At 37.2% G+C, this 19,606-nt stretch overlaps 1 protein-coding gene across 1 annotated transcript in view; it reads left to right on the top strand.

Annotated features, from left to right (window-relative positions):
- LOC150082844 (neural-cadherin-like) overlaps positions 1-19,606 on the top strand; it is a 500,869-nt gene that overhangs the window by 136,965 nt on the left and 344,298 nt on the right. Inside the window, exons 11-12 of the mRNA XM_090377625.1 lie at positions 1,637-1,827; positions 16,776-16,965. Coding sequence (XP_090233751.1) covers positions 1,637-1,827; positions 16,776-16,965 — 381 coding nt within the window. The remainder of the gene's footprint in view (positions 1-1,636; positions 1,828-16,775; positions 16,966-19,606) is intronic.

The raw sequence follows: 19,606 nt of genomic DNA, 5'->3' as shown, positions 1-19,606 counted from the left end.
AGCCAAATATGGACCAAATATTATCAGTTATCCAGGCTCATCCTTTTCATTAATTGTTTTGTAATTTTAATTGAAGAATAAGAATTTGATTTATTGTTTTTGCTGTATTAAATTAAAATATTAACAATTATTTTAATGTGCAAATTAAAAAAGGAAACAAATTTTTTTATTCCTTTCTCAGTACTCTAATAAAATTTTCAACTACATAATTTATAAAATGCCACTTTTCTTCTCCGATAATCCGGCCATCCTACTTCAGGGTTTACATTGGAGGATCGCATAAATTTTATATTTAATAAAGAGGGTCACGAATGAAATAAGTTTGCGCGGCACTGGTATAAGGCAGTTGTCAGGCCACACCTTGAGTACTGCGTACAGGTCTGGAAGCCTCATTTTAGGAAGGAGTTGTTGGAATGAGTACAGAGAAGGGCAACGAGATTGGTGAGGGGAGCAATGGGTTGCTCTTCCCAAGAAAGGCTTAAGTTATGCAAATTGTAGCATCTGGAGAACTGAGTATCTTTGAGGTAATCTGATTGAGTTGTATGAGGCCTTGAATGGTTTTAGCAAGCACAGTGCTGATGGGATTCTTCCTTTTGCTCAGATTATGCAATTTATGCTTCCTGAGGGAGCATAAAATTTATATTGTGGAACGAGTTCTAGAAAGATTGTGCCAAAATTTGCCTCTAGTGGGCAGGCAGTTGATTGTTTGAACATACTTCCATCTGTCATGGAAGTTGATTGCTTAAATAAATTCAAGAACTGGACAACCTTTTGGAGCAAATGATGGGTGAAATGGGAAGGTTTTTTTTTTTTTTTGTGATGCTTTGTGAGCTTGCTTTCTTGCATCATATGCCTCTACTGATGATTCCCAGAAGATTGTTGGTGACAGTGTAAAAAGAGGGCAATGATAATTTGGGGGAATGTGAGATTTATCTCATACCCTGCAAAGTTGTTTGTGTTACTATATTCACCATACTTTGAATATAACAAACATATTACTCAATCAAGGTTGAAGGGTTGAGAAAATATTCCCTCCTCCCATGCCCTTTTTTAAAAATAGGAAAAGAAAAGGAGCCATTCATGTGGAACATTGTTTGATATTCTGGGCTTTTGCCAACATGAACTGATAAATTCTAGGATTTACCATATCAAAGTAGTAAAATCAGGATTTTGAAATTTTACTAAAGTGAATTGAAATTCTAGGATTTGTCGGATTTCTCTCTCTCTCTCTCTCTCTCTCTCTCTCTCTCTCTCTCTCTCTCTCTCTCTCTCTCTCTCTGTGTAATTTATGTTATTCTTCAAACTACCCACTTTTTCCAACAATGAATTTTTCTGGTTGAATAGAAATTTTTGCACATCTGTCCTGAATCCTTATTTTAGTTTGAGTTTGTCCTGTTGTGTGAGAAAGTGTTACAATATCATCATTTAAGTTTACTCAATTTGAAGCCCTAAACACCTCAGTTAAGTATCCTTACAAGTGCCTGGTTTCCAGTGCTGCAATTTGCAGAACCAGTCTAATCTTGTTGCTCGTGTGCAGCTACTCCAAGAGGTGGATATCTTATATGCTGTAATTTATGGAACAAACATTTCTTGTATAGTGAAATAGTTGTAATTGATTTTATTTGCTATTTTGCAGAAAGGACAATATCAGTTGAAAGCTTTTGCAACAGATAAAGGAGTACCACCTTATTCTGCTTCTGTAAATGTTGTGATTGATGTAGTGGATCGAAAAAATAATCCTCCAGTTTGGGATAAGATAATGTATGGGCCTTATGTTATCAAAGAAAATATACAAGTTGGAAAAAAAGTTGCCTCGGTTAAAGCAAAGTAAGTTAGTTTTCAATTTTGGTTTGCTTAATGCATTTAACTTAGTTTTATTGCTAGTTAACTAGGTACTTTAGCATCTAGTGTACATACTATGAAATTCAGATATACTTGTACCGTTTGTTAGTACCCATGAATACTTCTAATTGGAGAATAGTGGACCTATTAGACTAGATTAGGTGAGTAAAATTTTGATGTGTTTAGTGGTGCAAAAATATTATGCATATGCATACCAATGCATAATAAATATTTTATACATTACCGAACTTCATACCCAATTTATCTTGACTTATGTGAAGATAAGTTAGGTATGAACAATCTGTATAAAAGATGTATCTGTTGATGGCCAGATTTAATTCTTTCAGTTATGAAGGTTAGTTTTTTTTTTTTTTTTTAAGTTGTAAATTACTAAACACAAAAAAAAATCCCACAAACCCAGTAAAGTATTTTAGAAGAAATATATATAATTTTGGCTAAATCATTGTTGAAGCATGTTATTATAATCTATCAAAATTAGAAAAGCCTAAATGATATATTTCCAGGAAGGATGTAGAGTTGCTTGAGCAAGTATAGAGAAGGCGACAAGATTGGTGAGGGGAACGAAGAGGTGAGCTTACCAAGAAAGGCTTCAGTTCTGTGAATTGCAGCATCTGGAGACTAGGCACCTGCGACATGATCTCATCGAGGTGTATAAGGCCTTGAATAGGTTGAGCAGGCTCGATTCTGATGGGATTCTTCAGATTGCTCAGATTACAAGCCTGAGGGGCCATAAATTAAAACTGAGGAAAGACAGTTGTACAATAGATGTGTGGAAATTTGAAACTTCCATCTGTCTTTGCAAAAGTTGATAGCTTTAATAAATTCAAGGAGGAACTGGACAAGCTTTTAGAGAGAATGGATGTGTGAAATGGGTTTTTTTTTTTTTTTTTGGATGAAGCTACATAAGCTTGCTTCCTTGCATCATATGCCTCTGCTACTACATTAATTATTATGCTTGATGATGGTAAACTGAGATTAATAGTAATGGAGGCATGTGATGCATCAGCCAAAAAAAAGAAAAAAAACCCCAATTTCACACATCCATTCCCTCTAAAAGTTTGTCCAGTTCCTCCTTGAATTTATTTAAGCTACCAACTTCCACGATAGCAGATGGAAGTTAGTTCCAGCAATTAACCACCCGCTGGCTAAAGGCAAATTTCCACACATCTATTCTACAACTGTCTTTCCTCAATTTGAATTTATGTCCCCTCAGGTTCGTAATCTGAGCATGTGGAAGAATCCCATCAGAATTCAGTGCTCAGCCCATTCAAGGCCTTTAACACCTGAATCAGATCATCTCACAGGTGCCTAGTCTCCAGCCACCACAATTTGCACAACTCAAGCCGTTCTTGACAAGGACCCCTTCGTTCCCCTCATCAGTCTTGTTGCCCTTCTCTGTACACACTCAAGCAACTCTGCATCGTTTCTAAAATGACTCATCCAGACCTGTACACAGTACTCGAGGCATGGCCTGACCATTGCCTTATACAAAGGGATAATCACCTCCTTTTCTCTACTAGCAAAATTCCTGTATAACATTGACAATACCGCATGATCTGCTCTGGCAGCCGAAAACCGAAAACTTCAGTTGATTGTTTGAACATACTTCCATCTGTCATGGAAGTTGATTGCTTAAATAAATTCAAGAACTGGACAACCTTTTGGAGCAAATGATGGGTGAAATGGGAAGGGTTTTTTTTTTTTTTTTTTTTTTTTTGTGATGCTTTGTGAGCTTGCTTTCTTGCATCATATGCCTCTACTGATGATTCCCAGAAGATTGTTGGTGACAGTGTAAAAAGAGGGCAATGATAATTTGGGGGAATGTGAGATCTGACTGCACAATTACTCCCAGATCTTTTTCATTTTCGACCACCCTGAGTGTAGTACCACACAGTTGGTACATTTCTTTGGGGTTACTTCTACTCATATGCAGTACTTTGCATTTTTCAAATGGGCGCCTCCGTAGCCAGGTGGGAAGGAGCAGCAGTGCGTAGCACACGCTTCTTGATTAGACCGGGGTTCGAGCCCGTCACCACCAAATACGGAGGATGCGGAAAGGTCATTCAGGGAATGACCACCGCATATCCCGGAGCAATATGGCCTTAGTTGCTAATGCTCCTAAAAACCAAATAACAACAACAACAGCATTTTTCAATGTTAAACTTCAGTTGTCACTTCGCAGTCTATCTGCCCAACTTTTATAGATCCTGTTTCAGTAGCACACTGCCATTACTGCCATTAACAACCCTGCCAACCTTTGTATCATCTGCAGTGTTCAACATTAAGTCTGATATACCTTCATCAATATCATTGATAAATGTATAAAACAGCAGTGGGTAAAAACCGAACCTTGGGGGAACTTCACTAATAACATTATTTCATGAAGAGCAGCGTCCATTGATTACCACTCTGTCTTCTCCCACTCAACCACCCTTTTATCCATTGTAGAAACGTACCCTTAATAACATCCTGCTCCAATTTGTACAGTAGTCTTCCATTTGCAACAATGTTGAAAGCTTTCCTGAAATCCAAGTATGCATTATCAAAATTATTTTTTGCATTCAGTTCCTTTGTAACCACATAGTATCCAATGAAATTTGTCAGACAAGATTTTCACTTAAACCCATGCTGTGTCTGAATAATTACTGCAATCTTGTCTAGATAATCCTGCAATTCACCTTTAACCAGCGAATCGATAATTTTACGGAGAACAGAAGTTAAACTGCCAGGTCTATAATTACGCGTGTCACCCTTTGACCTTCTTTGTGAACTGGGGATACATTTGCATATCTCCAGTCTATTGGAACTTCCCCTGAATTCAATGATGCCCTCATAATTATGCTAAGGGTTTTTTACTTCCTTTGTAGCCTCCTTTAATATAATTGGATAGATTCCATCCACTACAGGTGCATTTCTTATGTTTAACTCTAACAATATCTCCTCCACTTTGCCTTCAGTGATTACAAAATCATTAAGCACCCTGTTACAGTCTGATAAACTTCTGGAATTTTCCTCCCTTAATAACTCCTCCTGTGTGAATGTAGATGCAAAATACTCATTCAGATTATCAGCTCTCTGAGCAAGACCATCCTTATCAAGTGGACCAATCTGATTTATTCCCTTCTATAAGTAAAGAAGTCCTTGCTGTTTTTCTTAGCATCCTTTGCCAAAGATTTCTTGTAATCTGCCTTGGCTTGCCTAACCTCCTTTCCGACTTGATTACAGACTTTATTAGTTTCTAAATATTAGTTAGTGGATGATTGTCTTTTGTCAAATAAATTGATTTTTATGTATGCAGTGACCAAACAGTAAAGGTCTTGGTTGGGTCTCTTAAAGAATGTGATGGAATTTATAACATTTTTTTCTGCATGATTAGTTACGCCTATCATTTAGTTAGAATGTGAGATCGCTCTTTGGTGAAGACAGGATATTAGAGCTGGAAAAGGAATTAGAAAATGTGAATTGGAATATCATCGGTTTGGCTCAATTGGAGATTTGTTTTCCTTGGTCGGATTACTGTTTCAAAACTTCTGATGTCAATGTTTGCTCAGATCGTGTCAGTGAAATTATTCTTGCAGGAATGGAATCCTTTATCCCACACTCCACTTTAAAATCTCGTCCTTTATCTAAACCTTGGTTTTCCAATAAATGTGCTAAGGCTGTTCAAGAGAAGAATGTTGCATATCATAATTGGCTTGTTTCTAATTCTTCAGTTTCATTTTCTGCCTACACCAAAGCTCGCAACAATTGTTAATCAGTCCAAACTAGAGTTTGAACAGGCTAAGAGTAGAAAACTTGTTTCTTGCCCTAATGGTAGCCGAGCATTCTGGTCTCTTGCCAAAGCTATTGGCCGCAACTTTTGCCCATCTCTGCTCCCACCTCTGTCCAAACCAGATGGTTCTGTTGTCACTTCAGCCAAGGATAAAGCTGACCTGCTAGCATCCCATTTTTCTTCCAACTCATGTATTAATGATCTTGGTAAAATACCGCCCACCATTCCCAACACGCTCCATTCAATGCCTCCTGTGGTCTTCCATCAAAAGGATGTCAGAAGGATTTTGACGAACCTTGATGCTAAGAAAGCTCCAGGTCCTGATGGTATTTCTCCACTTGTTCTCAAAACCTGTGCTCCTGAACTTACTCCTATTCTTTGCCGCCTTTTTTCACTTTCTTATTCCAAAGGTGTTTTTCCTTCTGCTTGGAAATTTGCTAATATACAGCCAGTTCCTAAAAAGGGTGACAAATCCTTCCCATCCAATTATCCTTCCCATCCGATTATCGTCCCATTGCAATTACTTCTACTCTTTCTACAGTAATGGAGAAATCAATTAACTGCCAACTCTTAAAACTACCTAGAAACCTTCCATCTGATCAACGATCGCCAGTATGGATTCCATCAGTGTTGATCCACTGGTGATATTCCAGCTTATGTTACCCATTTATGGACTAATTCAGTGGAAAGGTTTGGTGAAACACAAGTAGTTGCTCTTCACATCTCAAAGGCTTTCGATCGTGTTTGGCATAAAGGTCTTCTAAACAAGCTTCCATCTTATGGTTTTCCAACTGTTTTTAGTAATTAGTTATCCAGTTTTCTCTCTGACCGCTCACTGAGGGTGATGGTAGATGGTTCTCTGTCTTCTAACTTCTCCACTAATGCCAGTGTCCCCCAAGGTTCAGTTCTTTCCCCCACTCTTTTCCTGTTGTATATTAATGACCTTCACCCATTGACTGGAAATCCTATCCATAGTTTTGCCGATGATAGCACATTGCGTTCCTCTTTCCATTTTGAGAAACCTTGCCCTGCTCAATCATCTTCAACTTCTCGAATGTCTGCTACCAATTCCTTAAATGCCGATCTCCTGGTAAATCTCCAGTGGGGCAAAGACAACACTTGATTTCAACCCTTCTAAAACTCAGTCGTGTCTTATATCTCACAAAAAGGATTCTTCTGCTCCTATGCTTATCTTTAGTGACACTCCGATTTCTAGGCAAAATGATATTATCTCTTTTGGGGATTACCCTAACTTCTAATCACTCTTGGCACAAGCACATTACAAATATTGCTCCCTCTGCATCTAAAAAACTCTTTCGCTCTCGCAGTTACTTTTATTCCAAACAGCTGCTCACTCTGTATAAATTGCAAATCCACCCTGCCATGGAATATTGTTCCCACATCTGTGGTGGTGCCCCAAAACCGCTCTCAGGCTTCTTGATTCCATTCAGAAGAGGGTAGTTAGGTTAATTAATGATTCATCTCTAACAGAGTGTCTCCATTCGCTTTATCATAGACGTACTGTTTCTGCTGCATGCCTCTTCGAATTTTGTTCTTCTGAATTGGCTTCTATAATTCCCGCTCTCTCTTTCAAAACAGTCCAAACACGTGCCGTCACCGGCGAACATCCATTTACTGTCCAACTATAAACTCACAAAACCAACTTTTCATCTTCCTCGTTTATTCATTCCACTGCAGTTTTCTGGAACAACCTTCCTTCATACATATTTTCTGAAAATTAGTCTACAGAAGTTCAAGTCCAATGTTAAAAAAAAAATGTCTTCTTTCGTCTTCTCAACCTCCAACCCAAGCACGGTACTAAGTACTATAGGTTCTAATACCTCTCTCGTGTTTGGGGTTTACATAAAAAAAAAGTGGAAATCTGCTGTACACCAATGGAAACAGTGAAAAGAGCAAAGGTGGAGTTGGCTTTCTGGTTCGTAAAGATATAAAAAACAACATTTTTGAATTTAAAAGTACATCACCAAGGGTGTCGTGACTACTACTGAGGATTTCTAAGAGGTACAAGCTAAAGGTTATAGTAATTTTTGCACCAACATCGAGCCATGATGATGAAGAGGTTGAAGAAATGTACACTGAAATTGAGAGTCTTCTAGATGTGCAGAAAACCCACTACACTATCATCATGTGGGACTTCAATGCTAAGGTTGGAAAGAGACAAAACAGCACAGAAAGGGGAACTATAGGAAATTTTGGAATTGGTGAAAGACTTGTGGAGTTTGCAGAATCTTGAGGATTGTCAGTAATGAACACTTTTTTCAAGAAAAGGGTGAACAGAAAGTGGACATGGAAGAGCTCAAATGGATTAACAACTAATGAAATCGACTTAATACCCACTAACAGAAGATATATTGTGTATGATGTTACTGTCCTCAACAAGGTAAATGTTGGAAGTGATCACAGAATGGTAAGATGGACACTTGATAGAGATGTAAGAAAAGAAAGGAAAAATACTGACTCAAGTAAATAATATGAAGGTCTTTGAGATAACAGAAGAGGAGAAAAAGCAGTATGTACTGCAACTTAAAAACAAGTTTGAGCTTCTACAGACGGCTCAGGACCAAGATATCGATGAGGAATATCACAACTTTCTGAAAGTGATAAAGCCCAAGAAACCTATAGGTAAAAAGAAATCCAAAACAAAAAAAATTAGTCAAGAAACACTTGTCATGATGAACCGAAGACGACAAATGAAGAGCAAGGTAAACACTGACAAGGAGACAATTTGAGTATACTGAGTTATGCAAAGCCATTAGAAAGAGACTCAGATGACATAAGAAAATTTAACAGAAGAAAAGTAAACAAGCATTAAGGGAAAACAAAGGACTTAAATCAGCAGCCATGAGCAGTAATACAGAAAGACAAATGATACTGAAACTGAAGAATGGTGATGGTGTACTTATAAATAGCAGAGAAGGCATAATTCAAATAGCAGAAGATTACTATAGAGAATTATACAAGGAGCGAGGGAATGATGCCAGCAATGGAGAAGATGGATCGCAAATTAGTAACACATATGACATACCTGATATCCTTCCTGATGAAGTAGAACATGCATTGAAGAAAATGAAGAATCAGAAAGCCCCGGGGAAGATGAAGTTAGAGTTGTTAGAATTGGGAGGAAGAGAAGTGGCACAAAAACTCGCAAGACTTTTCACAAAATGCATTAGAAAAGGTGTGATGCCTAAGGAGTGGAATAATGCAACCATAGTTTTGCTGCATAAGAAAGGAGATAAATCAGAAATTGGAAATTATGGACAAATTAGCTTGTTATCCCACATATACAAGTTGTTCACAAGGGTCATTACTAACAGATTAGAAAGAATACTTGATGAGAATCAACTGAAAGAGCAAGCTGGCTTTAGGACAGGATTCTCAACTATGGATCACCTTCACGTAATATCACAACTAATCGAGAAAGCAAACCAATATAAAACACCATTATGCCTGGCATTTGTGGATTATGAAAAGGAATTTGACTCCATACAGCATAAGGCAATGTTTCGGGCACTGGAAAGACAAGGCATAGATACCCCATATATTATGATTTTGAAGAAAATATATGAGAATGCTACCTCCTTTATTAGACTAGACAAAGACAGTAGCATTTTTAAAACTTAGAAAGGAGTTCGACAAGGAGACAACATCTCCAAAGTTGTTTACTGCCACCCTTGAGGAAGCTTTCAGAAGATTAGACTGGTTGCAGAAAGGAGTCATTGTGAATGGAGAGTACCTAAACCATTTACGATTTGTAAATGACATTGTGGTCATAAGTCATGATCCCAAAGAATTAGAGGAAAACCTTAATCAGTTATGCAGAGCTGGCAAGGATTTTGGACTAAAGATGAATATGGCTAAAACAAAAGTGATGATGAGCAAGTATGCCATAGAATTGATTGAAGGAGCAGTAATTGAAAAAGGTGGAATCATATACTTATCTGGGACAAGTCATCATCTGTAATAATGATAAATGGCTGGAAGTCAAGAGAAGAATAAATTTTGGATGGATAGCATTTAGGAAATATAGTCACATACAGAGGAGCAATATCCCAATTTGTCTGAAACGTAAAAAAGTGAACCAATGTATACTACCTACCATGACTTACGGAAGTGAAACTTGGGCACTCACCAAAAGAATGGAAGAGAAGCTGAGAACGACACGGCGAAGAATGGAACGAATTATATTGGAAATCAGACTGTTAGATAAGAAGAGAAACATGTTGATTAGGCAGCAAACTCAAGTAAAGGACATTCTTATCAAAACTAAAGAACTAAAATGGTCTTGGGCAGGACACATAGCTTGAAGACATGATGACAGTTGGACTAAGAGAATAACAGAATGGTACCCAGGAGGAGCTAGAAGAAAACCTGGAAGACAATGACAGAGATGGACAGATGAAATTCATGAGTTTAAGGGTAGTAAATGGATCGCCATTGCACAAAACAGAAGGAACTGGAAAGTTGCTGGAGAGGCCTCATCCTGTAGTGGATTGATAATGGCTGATGATGATGATCATTTAGTTTATATCATACTGTTACCATAATACCAATATCTCATGTCATGGGTCCTGTGAAGCTTTCATATTACCCATTGCTTCAAAGTCACTGCATGCTGTGCAGTATGATATGGTACATTGGCATGCAGAAATGGAATAGAGCCCTCAACACAATGCTGCTACAGTGCTGGAAGGCAATTGTCGATAATGCCAGTGCATTACATGACATTCATTATCCTAGTAACGACAACCAATGGTCGAAGCCCAAACCATGAGAAAGAACTCTAGACTGTGACACCTTCTCCGAACACAGGTGGGATAACATTTTCTGGTAAATAACATTTTTCAGTTAAGCACCAGGCTAAATCAATATCTGGGAAGTTAAAATCCTCCATTATAAGACAAGTCACAAAGGAAATTAGGAAGGCAGGTTACGAGAAATCTTTGGTTAAGAATTCTAAGAAAAACAGCAAGGACTTTACTTATATAAACTCTAGAAGGAAGGGGATGAATCATATTGGTACACTTCATGTTGATGGTTCGACTGTTGATAATACTGCTCAGGTTGCTGACAAACTGAATGAGTATTTTGCATCTACATTCACACAGGAGGAATTCTGTAGGGAGGTGGAGGACAGGTAGCTTATTAAACTCTTAACAGGGAACTTAATGATTTTGTAATAACTGAGAGCAAAGTGGAGGGAAAGTTGTTGCAGTTAAACATAAGAAAGGCATCTGCTGTGAATGGAATCTATCCAATTATATTAAAGGAGGTGGCAAAGGAAGTAAGCAAACCCTTAGCCATATTTATGAGAGCATCCTTGGACTCAGGAGAAGTCCCCATGGACTGGAGATGTGCAACTGTATCCCCAGTTCACAAAGGTGGTCAAAGGGTGACACGAATAATTACAGACTTGTTAGTTTAACTTCTGTTCCCAGGAAAATAATGGATTCATTGGTTAAAGAAGCATTGCAGGATCATCTAGACAAGACTGCAGTAATAGTTAAGACAGCATGGGTTTGTTAAAGGGATGGCTTGTCTGACCGATTTGATTGGATACTATGATATGGTCACAAAGGAACTGGATGCAAAAATTAATTTTGATATCATATGCTTGGATTTGAAGAAAGCTTTTGATACTGTTGCACATGGAAGACTACTGTACAAATTGGAACAGTATGGTATTGAGGGCAAGTTGCTACAATGGATAAAAGGATGGTTGAGTGGGAGAAAACAGATTGGTAATCAGTGGATGTTGCTCTTCGTGGACTAATGTTATTAGTGGAGTCCCCCAGGGTTCGGTGTTGGGCTCACTGCCGTTTTGTGTATTTATCAATGGTATTGATGAAGATATATCAGGCTTAATGTCGAACATTGCAGATGGTACAAAGCTTGGCAGGGTTGTTAATGTCTGTAATGGCAGTTTGCTACTGCAACAGGATCTAGAAAAGTTGGGCAGATGGGCTGAGAAATGGCAACTGAAGTTTAACATTGAGAAATGCAAAGTACTGCACCTGGGTAGAACTAACCCTAGAAAAACATACCAACTGCGTGGTACTACACTAAGGGTAGTAGAAAGACCTGGGAGTAATTGTTCAGTCATTCAGGTGTGAAGTTTTCTGAGCAGTGCAGACAGGCTGCCTGAACAGGTCATGGGGTATTGTCAATGATATTTAGGAAATTTGTTAGTAGTGAAAAGGAGTTGTTTATCCCTTTGTATATGGCAATGTTCAGGCCACACCTTGAATACTGTGTACAGGTCCGGAAGCCTCATTTTAGGAAGAATGTACAGTTGCTTGAGCGAGTACAGAGAAGGGCAACAAGATTGGTGAGAGAGAATGAAGGGGTCCTTACCAAGAAAGGCTTAAGTTCTGCAAATTACAGGTCCGGAGACTAGGCACATTGCGAGGTGATCTGATTGAAGTTTATATAGCCTTGAATGGGTTGAGCAGGCTCAATTCTTATGGGATTCTTTCTCTTGCTCAGATTAAGAACCTGAGGGAGCATATATTCAAATTGAGAAAAGACAGTTCTAGAATAAATGTATGGAAATTTGCCTTTAGCCAGGGGATAGTTGATTGCTGGAACAAACTTCCATCTGTTGTCGTGGAAGTTGATATTTTGAATAAATTTAAGGAGGAACTGGAGAAAGTTTTAGAGAATGGATGTGTGAATTTTTTTTTGGCTGATGCTACATGATCTTGCTTTATTGCATCACATGCATGTGATGCATGATGAAGGCATGTGATTTTTGTATCACATGCCTCAATAATGTAGCTTTGTAACATTCCAGAAACTAATCCAATGGATTAGGCAAGTTGATGCACCTCTTCTATAAAATTTGATTCTATGCAGCAATTTATATATCATCCTTGTTCTAATATTAGTTTTTATCTGACATGATCTATGTACCATATTTCGCACCATCTGGTCTCTTTCCCTCAAATTTTTGCAATTTGATAGGCATTTACTGGCTGCAGTAGTGCCATGAGGTTTCCATTTAGTGATTATGTAAGTCACTGTTTATCTAGGGTGTTGCAGTTTTGCTGCGATGGCATTTAACATACTGATTGCTAATATTGGTATGCTATGTAAATCTGCTTGCTTCAATTGGTATGCTATGTAAATCTGCTTGCTTCAATTGGTATGCTATGTAAATCTGCTTGCTTCAAGCATGAATGCAGTTACTTTTAATAAATTCATTTCTGGTGTGGGTGGTAGGTATGTTTCATTTTATTTAGATACCAGTGGTATCTGTATACTTTTGGCAGTATGGTGTTTGTGTGTGTTTCTTATTGATCTGCAGAGTAATTTGATCTATATCATTATAATTGGATTTATTTGTTTCTTTTGATTTGATATATAGGATTTTCCATAAAGCATGCAAATATTTAAAGTTATTACATTTCATTAGTTTCTAATTTTCAGGCTCATTTCATAATCTCATCATTTGTGATGATTAAATCTTATAATTTTTGACTAACTTTCTGCAGATCAGCTGTCAAGAGCTTTAATTAACACTTCATGATATTTCACTTTCAGTTATTTTCCATAACTAAATGTATTTAATGAATCATATCAGTTATATACAGATGGTGTGGTAAAATCAAAGATAAAAACAAATGTGAAATAGGACTATGGGTTATGCATTAAATCGCAAAATGCAACAATAATTAGAAGGAATGCCCGAAAGAACATTTTTAATTTTAAGAAAATGAAGCGGTTACAAAAAAAGATAAGTCATAGCAAAGCTTGTCTTTGGCCCTCATGACAGAATACTGTCTGAGCTGGAACATAGATCACAGGATAGTTGAAGGGCAGCAGGCAGAGGGTTGTGTTTATTCTTCAGATTGGTCTAACATTAGAAGTGGGGTTCCTTCAAGGATCATTTCTGTGATGACTGATTTTCTTTCTGATTTTCATAAATGATGTCAATGGAGGGAGAGAAGGAGTGATAACAAAATTTGCAGATATGAAGATTGGTAGAGTGGTTAATAATCAGCACTAAGCAATACTCCTTCAGGATGACTTGGATAGGCTGTCTTACACTTTGCTGTGAAGTGCTACACTTAGGAAATAGTAAACAAAAATAACCTACCCCCACTTTGGTGGGACTGAATTAAAATAGAGCGAACAAGGGATTTATGAGTTAGTACAGATGGATACAAAATTTTCTGTGCATATAGATATAGCAAGGATGGCTGACGGTGTCCTATTGATTTATCAAACACTGCTTGTAGATATAAGGTGGTCATTAACCCAGTGTTTAAAGTAATTGTGAGACTGCTTGGAATATTGTGTCCAGGTATGGAAATTACTCCTTAAAAAAAAAAAAAAAAAGACCAAAAATGGGCGAAAGTCCAAAGAAAGGGCACCTATACGAGGAGAGCTAACTACAGGCTTTGCAACCAGGCACATTATTTTAATTTTTATTACATTATATTTTTTATTTGATTTGTTTTTTGGCTAGTGTAGCAAAAGTCTGGCCTTCTTGTACTATATGGTTGATACCAACACTAATTTAAGTAATTAGGAGGAATAACCCAGAGAATCTTGTGTAAGTTCAAGACACTGAAGCAGATAAAAAAAAAGAAAAAAAAAAGGAAAGTGGGAAAAAGGGAAGCATGAACAGTTAAGTAGAATGTAAAAGACTTAATAGATCACAGAAATTCATTTTATAAGCAGATGTAACTACACTCCTATTGTTAATTGAATATCTCTTTCTCCATACATAAAGAAACTGTTGTTTTTTGTTCAGAATGTTCTTCAGGATGACTTTAGCATTAGTAGAGGCATTTGATGCAAGAAAGCAAGCTTATGCAGCATCAGCCAAAAAAAAAAAATAAATAAAATAAATAAATTAAAATAAAAAATAACCACTTCCACTTCACCCCTCTGTCCGTTCGAAATACCTGTCCAGCTGAGCCTTAAACTTATTCAGGCTATCAACCTCCACGACAAGGGATGGAAGTCTGTTCCACCAACCAACCACCCGCTGGCTAAAGGCAAATTTCCTCACGTCTATCCTACATCTGTCTTTCCTCAATTTGAATTTATGCCCTCTCAGGTGATTATTCTGAGCAAGAGGAAGAATCCCATCAGCATTGAGCATGCTCAAACCATTCAAGGGTTTATACACCTCTATCAGATCACCTCGCTGGTGCCTAGTCCCCAGACACTGTAATTTGCAAAACTTAAGCCTTTCTTCGTAAGAGCACCCCTTTGTTCCATTCACCAATCTTGCCCTTCTCTGTACTCGTTCCAGCATTTCTACATCCTTCTTGAAATGAGGCCTCCAGACCTGTATACAGTACTCTAGGTGTGGCCTGACCATTGCCTTATACAAGGGAATAATCACCTCCTTATCCCTGCTAGAAAAATTCCTATATATCATTGACAATACACTATGAGCTACACTTGCAGCCCGTCTGCACTGCTCAGAAAACTTCATATCTACCTGCACAACCACCCCCCAGGTCCCTTTCATTCTCTACCACTGTCAGTGTAGTACCACAGAGTTGATACGTTGCTCTGGGGTTGCTGTTTCCCATATGTAGTACTTTACATTTGTCAATGTTAAACTTCATTTGCCACCTCTCAGCCCATCTGCTCAACCTTTCCAGATCCTGTTGCAGTAGCATAGTGTCAGTAGTGTCCTTGACAACCCTGCTAACCTTTGTATCATCTGCAAACTTGGACATTAAGCTTGATATACCATCATCAATATCATTTATAAATACAGAAAACAATAATGGACCCAATACTGAACCCTGAGGGACTCCACTAATAACATTAGTCCACGATGAGCAGTGTCCATTGATTACCACTCTGTCTTCTCCCCCTCAACCACCCCCTTTATCCATAGCAGCAATTTGCCTCCAATGCCACACTGCTCCAATTTGTGCAGCAGTCTTCCATGTGCAACAGTATCAAAAGCCTTTCTAAGATCCAAGTATATAATATCAAAGTTATTTCCTGCATCCAGTTCTTTTGTGACTGCATCATAGTATCCAATCAAATTGGTCAGGCAAGACTTCCCCTTAACAAAACCATGCTGTGTCTGAGCTATAACTGAAGTCTTGTCTAGATGATCCTGCAGTGCTTCTTTAACCAGTGCCTCCATTAATTTTCCGGGAACAGAAGTTAAACTAACAGGTCTATAATTACTTGTGTCGCCCTTTGATCCTCCTTTGTGAATTGGGGTCACATTTGCACATCTCCAGTCCATGGGTACTTCCCCTGAGTCCAAGGAAGCTCTCATAATTATGGCTAAGGGTTTGCTTACTTCCTTTGCTGCCTCCTTTAATATAACTGGATAGATCCCATCCACCCCAGGTGCCTTTCTTGTATTTATCTTCAACAATTTCTCCTCCACTTTACTCTCAGTTATTACAAGATTCTCTAGCTTACTGCCAGAGTTGAATACACCTCTAGCATTCCCCTCGCTGAATATCTCCTCATGTGTGAATGTCGATGCAAAATATTCATTTAGTTTGTTAGCTACCTGAGCAGGATCATCAACAGTTGACCCATCGATATCAAGTGGACCAATCTGATTCATCCCCTTCCTTCTAGAGTTTACATAAGTAAAGAACTCTTTGCTGTTTTTCTTTGCATCCCTTGCCAACGACTTGGATAGGCTGTCTTACACTTCGTTGTGAAGTGTAAGACAGCCTATCTAATATATATCTATATAATACCATACAAATTGTTTATCAGTCTTTCTTTGTGTGAGTGATTGCATAAGAGGTTATTATTGAATATATTCACATAAAAACAACATTGCAAAGTGACAATTGCCACATCCTGAAAGTGTGGAGTGACTTATCTGAGCTTTGGTGTACAAATAAATCTTTTTAACTTAACTCAGGTAACAATGATGTGCTCTTGATGAAGAAAACTTAGCAGTGGTAAACAATTCAATAATATAATGATATATTTAACATCAAGAGAAAATAATTTTTATAGGTAAATGTTCCATTTGAATGTTTAAAATTAAATTTGTTGTTGCACAATAAATTTTTTATTGCATATAAAAGGAATTTTACTTTTCGCACATACTGCTAGATTATGTTTTGCAAAATTTCATATATGTTGATATTTATTCAATTTTATATTTCAGTTCTGGCATTCCAGGGAATCCTACTGTGTTTTATTCACTTATTAGAGGAGGTACTGAGCAAACAAACAAGAAGGACACTTTTTATATAATTCAACATTCAGAAAATGGCATCACCTGGGCTGATGTATATGTTAACTATGCATTGGATTATGAAAGAGTCCAAGAATACAATTTAACTGTTCGAGTAAAGGTAGGCAGAATATTTATTGAAATAATTCTTAATAACATTGGGAACAAAAGTGCTATGTACATCTTGTTAATTTGATATCAGGTTATTTGAAATTGCTACTGTTCCCTTACCAGTGATATAAGGTTTTATGTGCATTTTAGTACAGATTATTTGAAATATGTCTACATTGAAGTTCAAAGTCTGAATTGTACCTATTCAAAATCACAGAATTCATGTAACCATAAATTGTGATGTGGGTGCAAATGTGGCCTGTTAAATTGTTCAATATTAGAAGTTCACATAAGTGAAAAGAACCATGATCTGAAAAGATGGTAGCCCTGTTTCAATATACGGGCTGGCCTCGATTAATTCTTCCTGCGTGCGCATCATGCAAAATGGAAACTCTTTAATCGAAATAATAATCAATAGGAAAAATTTATAATTGGTCCGTGACCTTCAGGAATCACCATAAATACCTTTTTTAAATAACTTTAACTGCATACCAAGTAAAAGATATAATAAAAATAATTATAGAATTAAACGTTTATTGCACAAAATACATAATGAAGAAACTAACTATTTGCTACGGAAATATTTGAACACAGTCGTTTGAACAGTTTTGCTTTCTTTTTTTCATCATACAATTTGATAGCCGATAATAAGCTTCTCTAGGCCCTCGCGAAATAACATGCTTCTTTCGATGTTAGGATCAACACCCATTACCTTTTGTTTAAGGTTCTCTGTGATATGAAAGATTTTGCCTAGTTCTTTTACCATTATCTCCTTTGTGATAACGTTTTCATCTGGCTCACACCCTTTTTCTTCAGCTTCTTCATACGCACGCTGCTACTCTATTTGAAGGAAATCATTGTTTCTTAGCTGTTGTGAATGTGAATTCAGTGATTCTTGAATGTTAGCCATATGCCTGTATCCAAGCCTTTGAAACCAAGGTCATTACCAATATTAGTTATGTCTTCAATAACTTTTTGAATTGCATCTTTGAATCCAGTAAAATCGTTTGCGCAATGGGGTAAAAGATGCTTCCAAACTGCTCTCATATTGTTGGCTGTCACTTCTTCCCATGCTGCATGAATGGTTTCAATGGCCACTTGTATGTTATATTTTTTCCAACATTCTGGTACAGAAATTTGACTTGTCTCCTGTTGTAGCTTTAACTGCCTGTGCAAATGTTCTACAGAGATAGTAAGCCTTGAAAGTTGCAATCGTCCCTTGGTCCATGGGTTGCAATAATGAAATTGTATTTGCCAGTAAAAAACAACTTTCACATTTTCATTTAAGTCACCAAGTGCAGAAGGATGTCCAGGTGCATATCTAAAAGAAACAGAGCTTTAAAAGTAAGATGGTTTTTCTTGCAATAGGCTTCAACTGTTGGATAGAAATAAGATGTAAACTAGTCTTCAAATAGGGCTTTGGTCAACCATGCTCTTTTATTTGAATGCAAAATGACTGGAAGGGTTCGATGGCTGTATCCTTTTAAAGCCCTAGGATTTTGTGTACAGTGCACAAGCAAGATGGGTGAATGAGTGAAATGAGAAAGAAGCGTGTTTTTTTTTGTTTTTTGTTTTTTTTTGGTGATGCTATATAAGCTTGCTTTCTTGCATCATGCACCCTTGCTAATGCTAATAGGCTTCAATTTAAAATCACCTTCAGCATTACCTCCTAATGAAAGTGTTAGTCTATCTTTTGAGACTTTATACCAAAGTTGCGATGCTTCATTTGCAGCCAAATAAGTTTTAGTTGGCACTTCTTTCCAAAATAGGCCTGTTTCGTCTACATTAAATATTTGCTAATCATTGTATTCACCATCCTGAATGATTTTTTGCAATTCTGCAGGAAATTTGACTGCAGCATCTTCATCAGTACTAGCAACTTCCCCTGTTACTTTAACATTATGCAGTCCTGCTCGATTTTCGAAACGTTCAAACTACCCTGAACTAACAACAAACGTTTCAGTCTCCCCTTGATATTTTGTTTCTTTGAGCTTAGTAAAAAGATTAATAGCTTTGGTCTGAATATTGTCCTTAGATAATGGAATTCTTTTTTGATTGCAATCTTTTATCCAAATTGATAAAAGACTTTCCATTTCAATCATTATTGGAGTTCTGTTTCTGATATTTTGTAAAACAAAAGAAGTTGATAAAACTTTCTTTATATTCGTCCTTACGACTCAGGATAGTTTGTACGGTAGACTCACTGTATCCTAGATCTCTTACAATTTTTGCATAGTTTGCACCGCTTTCATGTTTAATTCAAGTTTTTCAGCTAAAGTAATAACTTTTTTTTTTTTTATTGCAATCACATTGTTTTTCACTCATTCTTTTATCCATATTTAACAGGGGTAGAAAATTAGAATTTTTAAATACGTCTGCATGTGACTTTATTAGCTGGAGACAAACAAGTAACACATCTACTTCGGATGGTTGATGGAACACACTGAGGCACGCAGCAGGCAAACGCTTGTTTATTGTCTGTCAGACGCTTAGCGCACAATTCAAATCTTTTTCAACTATCACTAAAAAGAGAATGTGTTAACTGGAAATTTGCATCGCGTAAAGTAAAAAGTGGTATAATTTTTTCAAATCACAGTTCAAATCTTTTTCAACTATCACTAAAAAGAGAACATGTTAACTGGAAATTTGCA

This window comes from Mastigoproctus giganteus, chromosome 7, assembly GCF_048544385.1.
Source record: "Mastigoproctus giganteus isolate SK-2022 chromosome 7, ASM4854438v1, whole genome shotgun sequence".
Lineage (NCBI taxonomy): Eukaryota > Metazoa > Arthropoda > Arachnida > Uropygi > Thelyphonidae > Mastigoproctus > Mastigoproctus giganteus.
This window is presented reverse-complemented; position numbering and strand designations above follow the sequence as displayed.